The sequence below is a fragment of the Strigops habroptila genome, chromosome Z (assembly GCF_004027225.2).
Source record: "Strigops habroptila isolate Jane chromosome Z, bStrHab1.2.pri, whole genome shotgun sequence".
NCBI classification, from domain to species: domain Eukaryota; kingdom Metazoa; phylum Chordata; class Aves; order Psittaciformes; family Psittacidae; genus Strigops; species Strigops habroptila.
Window position 1 is genome coordinate 71,827,227 of NC_044302.2, and position 14,421 is coordinate 71,841,647.

Consider the following 14,421-nt stretch of genomic DNA (forward strand, 5'->3'; position numbering starts at 1 on the left):
TTGTTCCTGTCGCAGGCAGTCAGAAATCCTGCTGATGGTCCAATTTACAAGAAAGAGATGATGTCATTTTGATAAAGCATTCTTCTAGTTTCACATACCCAAGTGTTCAGGCAAATTCAGACTTTCTGATTTCTGTGAAACATTCAAAAAGATCAAGATCCCAAATACTGAAGGGAAATAGAAAGACAAGAAATGAAAGTATGGTATTTATCAAGTTTGCATTTTAACATCAAGCCCATGAGTGTGTATATATTCTGTTGTCTTCAGGAGACTACATTCATATAGCATATAGTGAAGTTCCTTGATTCCTATAAGTATAAAACAACAGGATTGAAAATCACATCAACAGACAAAATGCTGCAAGTAAAAGGACAGTATTTATTTGTTTAGTTTAAAACATTACTACATTGATAAAATATTAAAAGGAAGACCATAATACATTCATTCAAACCTAGACTGTTGATCATATAGATTTAAATTCTAATTTTTCAAACACATAATGAAAGAAACTTGTATTTTACAAATAGCTATTTTAACAGATCTGAAAAACATGTTGAAAAATAACTGCCAAAATCTGCCTCTTTAAATATACAAAACACCCTTGGTGTGCTGAAGATATCTTTCTTATAAGCCAAAAAGTATCTAAATCAATAGTCGAGTCCACATCAAACCCTACTGAAAGCAGTAGTGACATAAAAATATAAAAGCACCGTACAAAGTAAGTACAGCTTTTGTTTGTCTTAATACTGTACATACTCATATTTGTTTTAAATGTTTTATAAAAACTGCTATTACTGAACTTAACATCCTTTCCTGCCTGCAGAAAAAAAATGAGCCACTGATACTATCTGTTTACTAAAATGTCTCCTCTTTTGAAAATGAATCTTCTCTCACAATTCAAAAGGAATTTTACCACATATTTCAGTGTGAACAGGAGTGAACGTTTTCTTCAGCATATCACTGTGTAACCCCTCTTACTCTCACTCGGTTTCCCCCTTAGTTTTATAATCAAAACAATACAAATCTTTAATACATTAGCTGAAGAAATCAGAACTCAAGAACTTCAGTTTATAAGGCTGGTCTACGGATTAGTTCATTGTAAAATAATGTTCAATTACACTGAAACTAATTGCAAATAATGCTGTATGCTTTTTAATCAACACCCCTCTCCCTGTCTTGCTTTCTTTATAGCCACTTCTGGCATTCCTTCTGGAATGAGCTTTTTAAGAAAGTGCGGTATCCCGGATCATCCACATACTCATTCCTAAAGCGGGAACTCAATACTCTCTGCCTCTTCTTCTCTCCCAAGATAATGTCTGCTCCATAAAATGTGTCTTCAAATCTCATGTCAGAGGCTGTAGACTAAAACAAGACATTAATTACACATACAGCTTCATACAGGCCATCATATTCTGACAAGTTATATGGAAACAGATACATTTCACTAGACCATATGAAGCTAGCTATGTTACTGATTATGCAGTTACAACTGTTTTCAGGAAGATGTCTAAATATTAAATATATATTTTAAATGTAGATTTAAAACATAATTTTTACTTTTCTGTATTTTGCATGTACTACTGACCATTTAATTCTCTAGGTCTGCAATGTTACTTAGAAACATGCGACTAACACCAGTTGTTAGTTTTGATTTTATCCAGCGGTCACACAATCACTCTAATTCAAGGTGAAAACCAGCAACATGGAAGTAATGCAACTGTTGGGCAGGACTGATCCTAGCTGTATTATCTACCACTTTGTGTTATTCAGGAAAATTTTAAATGCAAGGTACTACAGCATAGACGTCTGAAAAGAAACTTGCACACTGCCTAATTTGCAAAGAATCAGACTCACAATTTTGGTTGTTTGTCTGCAAACTTAAACCACTTGGGAATAAACTGAAACCATGCAGCAGGACAGCAAACAGCAAGCCAGTTGGGAAAAATCATCAGCAGAAATTTTTGGACCAACTTCCACTACTGAGTCATGGTAAAATTCCCAGGACTAGTAATAGCATCATTTATAAGGAATTGGTGTCATTTATTTCAAGACATGGAAACAGTATCACAAGCTGTCTTTAATTTGCATTGTTTTCAGCATGAGGAGGGGAAGGAAGTGTTGGGCATACCCAGTAAGTTTAAGCTATGTATTTATAGAATTTGAGGCAATAGTAGAAAACCATGTGAAGGTCTGAGCACAGGCTGTGGCTTGTTTTATTTAGTTGGCTAAATTCAAAGTTTTTAACCTGTACTTAATTCCCCAGTGAATTGTGTCACATACAAAAAAATACATAATGGCGATAAAAACTCCATTTTAAAAAGAGTAGCATAAACCCAACAATATTTGTATTGTTACCCTTAGTGAAATGCAAGTTTGCACTCTACAGAATGTGCAATTTATTATAAATGCTTTTTACGCATAGTCTCTAAACCAAAAAATGTTACTGGAATACTTTCCAAGTACAATGAAAAATCCAACTGAATATAACCAGATGGTTTATTTAACACTTTCCAAGACATCTATCTTAACCCTAGGTGGTCAGGACACTGAAAGATGTGTGCATTAATGCCAAACACACCGACAAAAAGGTATCTTGGCCAAGAATATTTGACCACTGCACTTCCCATTAGAAAGAGCTGTCCTAATCATATTCTATTCCTTCAGTAAAACAGGGCATCCTGCCAGTAAACACTCTCTCAGCGGGCTGACAGCCTCATTTCTCTGTCTGTCTATCTTTCCCAGCTTTACCTCCCCTTTCGTAAATTATGCCAACCCTTTCCTTTGATAAACTCCTAGCTTCTGAAATATACAGCATCCATTTTTGGATTGGCTGCTGAGAACTGGATGAAAGGAAATTATGATAAAAACAATGACGGCAGCTGCATATGGCAAGAAGCACAGAAAGGGAGTCAGTCTGGAACCTTCTTCAGCTACCTCACTATGTAATGTGATGAATTACATCATACAAACTGACAGATGCCTGCAGAATCAACTCTGCACATCATTCCCCTACAACTCCTTGCACTCAGCTTTCAAGAATCAGCTAATTAATGTCACATAATGAATGTGTGAACAGGTATTGTGTATGAGTCCACCTCCCTGCAGCAATGAAAAGTATACTGTACACTGCTCTCCCTTTCAAAGCTTCACTGCAGTGAAGCAATACACTTTTGAACAAACAGCTGTAAACAGAACATGGACATGAGAAGAACACGTTGCTCTTCTGAGTAGGCTTGATAATGGATTGAATTGCACAACATTTAGCATTAATGACAAGGACAGCAGTTGTCTAATCTCCTCCAACTGTATGGCAGACCTTTCTTTCCCTTTTCAACCTTTGAGTGTTCTGCTCCTATGAACCTCAACACTTTTCCACATGGCAGGCATATAAATGACTAGCTTGTGGATGTTCTTTGAAACTGCAGGAAACATAAGAAACCCAGTGACACTCATGAGTTCTGATCAGGCACTTTGTTTCTTAGAACAAGTTAATTGCATTTTTACTAAATTCGAGGCTTTTAAAGGCATTGCATTTAAAAGCTTTGAGAACTTGGGAAGTTTTTTAAAAAGTATACACATTAAAAGCATACTGAAAGAACAGAATGTCTGTCAATTTAAATATTTACTAACATGATAATTCATGCTCTGACAGCTGATTGACCAAGATGTCCCTTTTAGGAGAAAAGAATTATGTCTGACAACAGCATTTGTCTGTACTGGAAGAACAGTTAACTATTCTCACTAGCAAATGGACACTTGTGCTAATTGTTGCATTGATTAAGAGAGTCATATTAGTACAGGCTTCACAAAACATTTGTCCAATTTAAAGTGAAAATCCAGAATATAGCCAAGGATAATGTTATCGGCATTTTGAGCATATACATACTATGAGCAAATACTCACAAAACGTGCTTTTACTCTCTTAGGGAGCTCTTCATCTAGTGTATAGATCTCTTCTCTCCTCATTACTATTTGAGAACCATCTTCAAACTCAACCTAATTGGAAAAATGGGTATTTAAATATAAAATCATAATTTAACTCTTGCAGGAAGTTTCTGGGAATGTCTCCAGGCAAAAATGTATGTGCAAATACAGAAGATTTATATTTTGCTATCTATTTCAGGAAGCTAAAATGAGGTTAAAACATAAAAGTTATTTCTTAGGAAATGCAACACATATGTAAGTTGAAACTAGTTTCGAAGCAGAGACTTCAAAATCAACACTGACACATATATAACTAAGTAAAATTCATTAGATTAGGAATGCTGAGCAGTAACAACACAGACATCATTTTGTAGGAATGACATATTAAAATGTCTTCATGTCATTTTTAGTCACCTCTAATTTTTTTTCTACTTGCTTCTAATAAATAAAAGATTAATTTTAACATTCTGTGATTCAAGGTTGAGGAAGACCATATCAAAAGAAAGAAAGTATGAGTGACAACTAAGGAAATACCAGTTAACAGAATTCTATTGAATCTGATGGAATTTCTTTAAAATGCTCTGTTCAGAAGATGAAAAGCTTTATCATGCTTAGGTTTAGATTTAATCCAACATGAACCCCGTTAGCAGAAAATGAGAAAGGAAATGTAACTAGGTGTGGGGAATGTTAAAATGCTGGGGCTTTGAAGCATTTAAGCTTTTTCAGTTGCTGCTGTTTCTTTCTTAATACTTCATCCAACAATTGTGAATTTCAGCTATTATCTATGACTGCAGTTTTAGTTCCCACAGAAACTGTACTTCAGTATAAAGTTTAGAATAAAATTTTAAAAAGTCCCATTCCAAATCCTTAGGTGACTTAATGAAAACACATGAATGACAACAACAGTCTTAGGCTGGAATAATAAGCCCAAATTCAAACATATGAAAATATCAACTTATCGAAAGTATTATTATAGATAAACCAGAAAAAAATACATATTTGAATTTGTAAATGGACTGGGTTTTGAAGGTTCAAATTAAAACCTTGTCATGAGTATGTCAGGTTAATTGTTAACAGATGAAATGTCTGATATAGCATATTTATTCTCAAAAGCCGAGGTATAGAGCTATGAACTACTAACTTCTTTAAAAACAATTTTTTAACAGCAATTAACAGGGAAGCACAAATCTGGAATGCATTTCAAATCCACAGAACACAGATTATAACAAAGTCACAAAAGCCATACTTGCTCTTCTTTGCTCCTCTTACTAACCCCATAAGCCTAGTCTGTTAGCAGTATGTTAGAGGAACTTAAAGGTCAATTTGGCTTAAGCTTGTTTAATAGAATGATGACAATTTAGGTATTTCTTACCAGGATACAGGAGCAGCCTTTCTGCTATTCCCCTGCCTTACTGTACAATACATTTGGTAATATGTTTTTGCGTAATACAGTTGGTAATAATGTTTTTTGTATCACTGGTGAAAGAACCAGGCAGGAAATGAACACTGCCAGCTCTGTGTGATCAGAAAATCACCTCCTGAATGGGCAATGTTTTTATTTTTAGTGTGCAGCAGGAGGCAACTGCTTCATACCACAGAATCAGGTATGCTTGCAGTATGAAATAGATTGAATATTTACAATGAAGAGTAACTGGAAGTTCCTCAGCTATAATTTAGCATACCACACTGGAAATAAATTGCCTACCATTAAATGCAAACACAAGAGCTTCTCTAAGACTTTAAGTAGTATCATGATTCATGCAAAATATAAACCTACCACCTCTAATAGTTCCAATTTAATTCAAATTGCAGATACTATATTTCACATCATCAGTTTTACCCAGCAAGTTATTTTATTTGGACTTCCACTGCTGTACCATGTTTGTGTAGTATGTTATCTCCATGAGATTTTCTTGTATCAGGACATCATAAATTAAAAGGTCAGATGAAATTATTAGGAAGCAATTAATAAAGTGAATGGATAATTCAGTCATCTTAAATGAAACTCAAAAAGTTATAGTGAATGTCAAGATAAAATACTATGAAGAAATCAAACACAGATCACATTAACAATTTCACTTAAACATCTGCTTCATTTGTCAGGTATAACATTGCTTAGGGATTGTGTAGGATACTGGGTGGCAAATCTCAAACTGGGGGACACAAATTCTGGTGCATTATGCCACAGCTCCTGCATGCACAAGTACTGTTGCATTCAGTACAAATGTCTCCTGAACATGAAGAAAATTCAGAGATTCATCCAAGTAGAACAGATTTGCCTTATTAGATCATAATACTCATTTCAGAGAGTCCTTTTCAGTCTCTCCTTTTGTTGTACCATCTAAGAGATCACACAAAAGGCTTGGTAACAGTATCTCAAAGGTGCAACACAGATGTCACAACCCAGAAGAATTGAGTATATGTATGCACAGGTACTGGGAGCTTTCAGACAGGCTATGTAGGAAGACTGGAGGAAGAACTAGCAATGTGTGTTGAAGTTAGCCTTGCAGCCTCTGTTTCACACACTTTCTGCAACCTGTGGCCACGTTGTGGCAGCCTTCTCTCCCATCCTACAGATTGAAATACTTCTTTGTCTCCAAAATCCTACCTACTGCAATCTGGATTCCTTTTAATCTTTAACCTTTGCTATTTCCCCTGTGATAGGGTTTGTTACAAGGCAGTTTACAGTAATCTCCCATGACTGTTATGCTGAGGAACTCTAAACTTTACTGAACCTCTGCATGCTAATCTATTTTCTTTCAACTAACCTGGTTTCATTACGTTGTCCAAGAGGTCTAAAATAAGACAAAGCTTGTTTTGGCTATGTCAGATTCCTTCAAATATGAAAGAAAACAACATTCCTCTAATCTACCTCATGGTATTCCTCAGAAGACCAACTGTTCAGAAGATTAAATGATTTGAAGATTAATGTTACTATAGAACAGTAATATTTTATAAAGAACTTTTCACCTTCACAATGTAATACAGGCACTAAATATAAAAGAAGAAATAAGATTTAGAGACTAGCTCAGGGGATCAGGCATTTGAAGACTTGAGTTTGATTGCAAGTCACTGGCAAAGTGAGAAGGTCAATGCAGCAAGTCATTTAGCCTCCCTGTGCTTTAATCTATCTACTGATATGATAGTAAATTTGCCATTTGCCAAGAGTAATGTGAGGCCCTTAGATGAAAAGAGTTACATAAGTGAAAATGATAATATATATATAAATGAAATGTACCTAGATTCTCATTCTTTCAGAAGTGCTATTATTATTGTGATTGTTTTATTGCAGTTTCTACCATTCACTTGAGTACTCAAAGCTGCTGACTGATTTTTCTCAAAGGCAAGCACATAAAAAACAATTATTGTGTCTTTGAAATCAGAAGTCAGCTTTTTAGCCTTGCTTTCAACACTCAGCTCCCTTTTGCCTTTGCTGAGGATAAAGCACCCCTTAAATTATGTGTTAATTAATCCAAAAGTGCCTCAGACAAATGAAAAGTGAGGCTATTTATGCTCCTTTTTTTACTATTCTTCTTTCCATCCTTTCAGCAAATGACTAAGGTTCACTGTAGTCACTCACCAATACTTAATTTTATATCATTTATTGTATAATTACCTGACATCAAATAAAAGTAAATAACCTGGAGAAAATGACAAATGTTAACTTTCAATCTTAATGTTCTACCTGTTTACCTGAGTTCATACTAAATAAGACTTTTTCTTAATTTTATAAGGACAGGTAAAACCCCAACTTCTGAAGAGTGCACAGCACTTGTTAATGGTTTAGGCAGCTTTATTTATTAGTTTAAATGCATTACCAGTTACAATAAGAGGTCACACTCCAGCTTTTTGCAGCTTTGAAGGTGTGGCTGGCCACTCCAATGCTAGAGCCGAATGAGCAATTTGTAATAAACACATCTGAAAAACAAGTACATGATGATAAATATAGACACTCACCTGATACATGAAAGTTGTGTTTGTTCCCACATACTTCGCACCATACAGTTTTCCATCAGGCCATTTCACTTGGACAACCTCTCCCTCTGCAGGTGGGCCCAGCCTTAGGCAATCTCTGCTCTATTTACAAAGAAGGATGGATTCTCAAATCAGTGAGTGAGCCATCACACTACAATTACCAGTAAGCTGCTTTTTACAACTCGGTAATTGGAGGAGATTCATTACCGTGTGTGTTTCAAGTTTTATAATCCTGCTAATGGGCTAACAGAAGACACTGTTAGCTTTTATGAAAATGAAACACTGACCAAAGAAACATTCTCTTTACAGCTTGATGCCGCATTGGCAAGGCAACATATGCATAAATCAGATAGCTATCAGCAACTGTGATACATTTCCCTCAAAATTAATTTCCATCACACACTGAAAATAAAGATTACTAAATTGCAATTGCGTATGTGCAACACTTTCTCTTTTACATATTCAAGTAACTCATGTTTTGTTAACCCCAGCACATTTTTTTTTGCTAGATGCTAACTTTGCTGACTGAAACATAACCTGACGGATCAAACTATAAATGGTGAGAATGCCAATGAGTTCTTTGTTTAGCTGATGGAGAAACATTGAAAGAATCCAAATGCTTACAAAAAAGAATTAGGTGGGATTTTTTTTTTTTTCCCCAGAAGATATGAAGCAGATCTTTTCCTTGTATTTTGGCAAAATTCTGTGCCTCACTTGCTGAGCATGTCAGAACAGCAGAGTTTATGCTAGTTGCAATATATCCTTGCTATGGTTTCCTTTGCCCCATATGGCTTAGTATGGTCTAAATGACTCATCTGCAGAACACACTGACCACACAACCATAAAAGTAGCTGTCCATATGAGCAAACACGTGAAGGACCAGAAAAAGATCATGTCAGGTCTGCACTCACCAATTCTTTGAAAGCTCTCTCTGCCAAATAGCTATCCCAGCAAAGGCATCTATATTTCATACTGACTACATCACAGGGCCTGTCATGTAAATTAGCAATAATATAGTGGTATTCTCGTAAGTGTGAGAGAACGTACTGGTGACCATGTCACCCGAGGTCACTGCTAAGAGGTCTAGACTGGGAAGAGAACAGATAAAGCCAAGGACTCAGCTACAAGTACTCAGTGACAACGCCCTGCAGGAACTGGTATTATCTCATGTTAATGCAATACTATGACTGTTTTCAAAGTCTCAGATTTACATAGAGCAATCTATAAAAATACTGTATTTTTGAGTTCAACAGTCCACCTCTAACAGAGACCAACAATCATCACAAGAAAGAACTTAAAATGTGGGAGCAAAAATGCACCACAGTGATCCTTACTGGGACATTATCTTGTTAGAATACCATGTGAGCCAAATCCTGGTTTCATAAACTATTTTCAATCCCATGTATCTTAATCCATGAAATTTGATTCAACACATGAAAGAAATGAAAAGATGGAGTTTCATAGAAACACACTTTCCTGCATGACAATACTGTTTCTGTCACTCCTCAGGTGTTGTGCCAAGAGGACAGCTCTAAAATACACCCTGCATGTCTGCCTGGCAAAGGTTGCTGTGACAGACACAGAAAGATATATCCTTTCAACTTCACCATATATTTGGGGTAGTAGGTGCCATTACTGTATTACCCTTTCTGGTATTTCCAGGAGAGGCAGGGAGAAAGGGGAAAAGAATGGCTGCTGCCTATTTTTCAACAGTGGAATAACTATGACTTCTCAGGGGACAGGGATTGCTAAATACTCTGATTATAAATGAAATGAGACCATATTTTCAATGTTCTCTCTCCTCAGTGATGACTGTCAAGATGAGTATTGTCATTGTCATATTTCTTCCTCTGTTTCTTGCTAAAGTGCAAAAAGGAGTCTTGGCTAAGTATCTTGAACCAAACTTTCAAAATGCATCATGGAAGATAGTAAATTTCCTGAAAACAATCTATCAACAATGTCAAACCAAACATTAATTTCCCAAGAACAAAAGCCCAGCATGAATTACTCCCTTTGCACCTTGCACAACGAAAAAAATCTCATAGCTCCTCTAGGATAACTAATGGAATTGCTCATATGGAAAATTAGAGTTCTCATGCAAATAACTAGACAAATAACAATCCCATTCTTCATGTATCATCCTAATGTCTCAGCCTATGGAACAATGTTTGGGAAACCTGCAATAAATAGTTTTTGCTGTTTCTACTAGAACTCCTACCTTTTATTTTCACATTGCATAACCATTTCAGAGAATCTCTTTTTACTGCGAAAATAATTCTCACCATTATCTTCTGGGGAATGACTAGACCTGTTTCTTAGACTGACAAAACTGCAAAAATGCAACCTCACTTTTCTCAGTCATATATTGAAAAGTCAAACATCAAGATATGGCAATCCTTCAACATTTCCATACACCACTTGTAAACAACATACAGTGTGGGCTCAATCTACATTCAGCTTGTAAAACATATACATTTCCCATGCAATTAACATCACGTATTTTCTTCTTTACACAAATGAGCAAAATTGTGCCTATGCCTACTGAAAAGCCTATTCACTTAAGTGTCCAGTGTAACATTCCAGATGTTGCACAGTTCAGAGCCCCAGGTCTGAGCATGGTCAGCTACAGAACGTTGGTCAGGGACATGTCCAGTTGTGTTTGAGTACCTCCAAGAATGAACACTTTACCACCTTCCTGAGAAACGAGTCCAACATTTGATAATTCACACAGTGAAAAAGCCTTAAGTGAAGAAAAATTCCATGTGAAGGAATTTCCTGTATATCAGTTGCTATCCATTGTCTTTTATACTGTCACTCTGCACCACTGAAATGTGTGGCTCCATCTTCTTTGCTTCCACCATCAGGTATTTATACACTCTGATAAGCTCCCTGGATCTACTATTCTCTAGGCTGAACAAACCCAGCACTGTCAGCCTCCCCTCATAAGACAGATGCTCCAGGCCCCTTGTCTCCTTCATACCCTTTCACTGTATTTGCTCCTATATGCCCAGGTCCTTCTTGTAAAAGTGAAGCCATAACCGGACACAGGGCTCCAGATATGGTCTCACCAGTGCTAGGTTTACAGCCATTCAGAAAGTTTCTTTAAGAGCAAAAAACTGCAAAGAACAGTAATTCTAAAACTTCTTGTTTATTATTACCGGTGGCATTTTCTGGTTTTAGAAACATTAATTTTGGGGTTCATTATATGCATTCAACTAAAATACGTTAGCAATCCATTCACAATAGATGTTTGAAAAATACACTGAAATACTGGGTTTTTCTTATCTTCTGTCACTTAGGAATTCTTGTGAACAGCACTACAGACAATGTAGATGGTTTTGTTATTTTTCTCTTCTGATATTCCTTTGTTTTTACCACAAAAGGAATTATATTGCTAAGAGGCTTAGCAGTATTTTGGTTCTTTAAGGCTTGACAGAGCATTTGAAAGTAACAAATCCAGTTGCATGCCAGAGTGGTGATGGTTGACATAGACTAAGAACAAATGTGGAGCCACACTAAGAAAAAAAAAAGGAAGTCTGCACCTGAGGCTTGTACTTGAATCCAGGAAGTGTGAAATGTTGCAAAATTCCTATAATGTGATTATAGCCACTGACACCTGAAGAACATACCTTAATTTTTAAAAACTTTTCTGGAAAATATGTTCAAATGCTTTCCTAAATTAAGGCTAGACATTATAGATATTCTGGTCTAGGATGAATTTATGAACCATTGAGACTATTCTCCAAAACTGTCAGAAACAGATGTTCCTTTTTGACAGTGTTTTGCATGGCAATTATGTTATTAATTCAGCTATTTCAAATTCAATGGTTATTTTCAAAATTATAAGATATAAGAGCCTTTGACTTCTTCTATGTTTGATCCAAAGGAGCCACACTAAAAACAAATATCTTTAGTCAATTCAGAGGAAATGGAAAACTCTGTGGTGCAATCCTTGAAGTCAACTTGCCTAAATAAGCTCATATCTTCAGGAAATGGCAAAAAGAAGCCTGCAAGTTAAACTGATAGCAGAAAGTATACTATAGTCTTTCGTGTCAAGATTGTAGTACGAAAGGATGAAATTATACTACGACTACAAATATCAGCCAATGTTAATTTACAGAGTCTCTGGTCTGCTACACAGAGAGGACATCTTAGAAAGGAAAATATTGGCATGCCTAAAGTAGAATATGTGAGTATTTAATGAAAAACAAGAAGTTTTCAGTTTGAGGCATTTTTCCCCAGTGAGGAAGGCAGCAGTTGAACAAAAAAGATGAACAAAAAAGACCTGGACACTGCAACTTATTTAGTAACATTTAAAAAAAAAAAATCCTCAAAACAAAAACAAACCAGGTTTAATAAGTGAAAAGCAAAAAGCTCTCAAAAACATGTTTGAATATTCTGAACACACAAACTCCCCATCACCTCATTCCTCTGAATCCAGCAGCAGGAAACGTTCTCATTAGCTTGTACAATGCTTAAAGCTCAATGTCTGATCTTTCAGGAGCTTAAACAGAATCATATCCTTCCAAATCTGAATTGGTCTCTGGTGAATGTGTAGTGTGATTGGTGAAGAAGGGATCAATTAACTCCTTTAACTTAAAGTTATGGTCATAAAGTTTAACATTGAATGTAATATTCACAGCAATACATTGGTCATTGTACCTCAAGAATTTGTTTGAAACCCCCCCCCCCCCCACAAATGAGGCCCATATGTCGTCTTTTAGAGGAGATACAAACCCAACAGTAGTTAAATATTTAAAACTGCTGCTAGAAAATAATTATATTCAAATAGAAAAATGCCAATACTAGTCTAATCAAATTAGGGCGCAACTTTGTCAGATCACCTGGTTCTTGTTAATTGTTCTGATGATGTAATCCCACCCTGACTCAAGAAAGATAGAAGAGTTCTGATGATGAAGGTTCCCAATTCAATCCCACCATTGACAGACTAGTATGTCTGAAGCTGGCTCATGTTCACTTTCTCACCAACCAACACCCCCAAGTCCTTCTCTGCAGGGCTGTTCTCAATCATTTCTCCACCCAACCTGTAGCTGTGCCTGGGATTGCCCCGACCCAGGTGCAGGACCTTGCATTTCGCTTTGTTGAACCTCATAAGGTTGTCACTGGCCCATCTCTCAAGCTGTCAAGTGTCAAGGTCCCCCCGGATGGCATCCCTTCCCTCCAGCGTGTCAAGAGAACTACACAGCTTGGTGTCATGGGCAAACTTGCTGAGGGTGCATCAGGCCCACTGTCCGTGTCGCTAACAAAGATGTTGAACAAGATCGGTCCCAACACCAACCCCTGAGGGACACCACTCATTACCCATCTCTAGTTGGACACTGAACCATTGATCACACCTCTCTGCATGCGGCCATCCAGCCAATTCTTTATCCATCGGGTGGTCCATCTATCAAGTTTACATCTCTCCAGTTTAGAGTCCAAGATGTCGTGCAGGACAGCGTCGAACACTTTGCACAAGTCCAGGTAGATGCCATCAACTGCTTTGCCCCTATCCATCAGTTCTGTAGCCCCATCATAGAAGGCTACCAAATTGGTATGATTTGCCCTTAGTGAAGCCATGTTGGTTGTCACCAACCACCTCATCGTTTTTCATGTGCCTTAGCATGCTTTCCAGGAGAATCTGCTCCATGATCCTGCCAGGCGCAGAGGTGAGACTGACTGGTCTGTGTTTCCCGGGTCTTCCATTTTCCCCTTCTTGAAAATGGGGGTTATATTTCCCTTTTTCCAGTCACCAGGAACTCACCTGCCTGCCATGATTTTTCAAATATGATGGACAGTGCCTTACCAACTTCATCCACCAGCTTCCTCAGGACCTGCGGTTGGATTTCATCAGGTCCCATGGACTTGTGCATATTCAGGAACCTAAGATGATCTCAAACCTGATCCTCTCCTACAGTGGGCCTAAGGTCTTCATTCTCCCAGTCCCTGCATCTACCTTCCAAGACTTGAGCAGCATGGTCAGAGCATTTGCCAGTGAAGACTGAGGCAACCTCAGCCTTCTCCAAATCCAGAGCAGCCAGTTCTCCTGTTTCATTCCAGAGACGACTCACATTATCCCTAGTCTGTCTTCTGTTAAAACATACCTATAGAAGCCTAAGCAATAGTCTGAAGCCATAATTAATAGTCTGAAGACCCTCCTCAAAAGCTGACGAATACTACTGGAGACCAGTTTTCCCTGAACATAGCCCTAAAACATTTTCATATATATATATATTTACATACAAAAGAAAATGTATTTTGTGTGTGTGCACGTGTATATATATATAATATATATATATTTAGACACACACAAAATATGTAATGAAGATTGAGACTTCTTTTTTCATGTAGAAAAAATAAGGCCAAAATCTCAGAATATTGAAGAAATACCAATCTCTGGTATACACTATTAAGAGGGAATATTGCCTGCAAGTGATTCACTCTTTAAGTTTACTCTTATTCATCAGTAACATGCATGATTAAGCCTAATTTTTTCTCTGATAGCTGCAGTCTTTTATAAAA

The 14,421-nt window shown here is 36.9% G+C and overlaps 1 protein-coding gene across 6 annotated transcripts in view; it reads right to left on the bottom strand.

Annotated features, from left to right (window-relative positions):
- Positions 1–358: 358 nt before the first annotated feature.
- The window catches only part of KDM4C (lysine demethylase 4C), a 266,115-nt gene continuing 252,052 nt past the window's right edge, over positions 359–14,421 (bottom strand). For 5 of the 6 annotated variants that reach the window (XM_030511824.1, XM_030511826.1, XM_030511827.1 and 2 more), the window contains 3 exons: positions 7,882–8,001; positions 3,904–3,996; positions 359–1,362 (listed from right to left, as the gene is read on the bottom strand). In XM_030511824.1, the coding sequence (XP_030367684.1) occupies positions 1,186–1,362; positions 3,904–3,996; positions 7,882–8,001 (390 nt within the window). In that variant the 3' untranslated portion in view covers positions 359–1,185. The remainder of the gene's footprint in view (positions 1,363–3,903; positions 3,997–7,881; positions 8,002–14,421) is intronic. The other variant, XM_030511825.1, reaches the window with a different exon arrangement.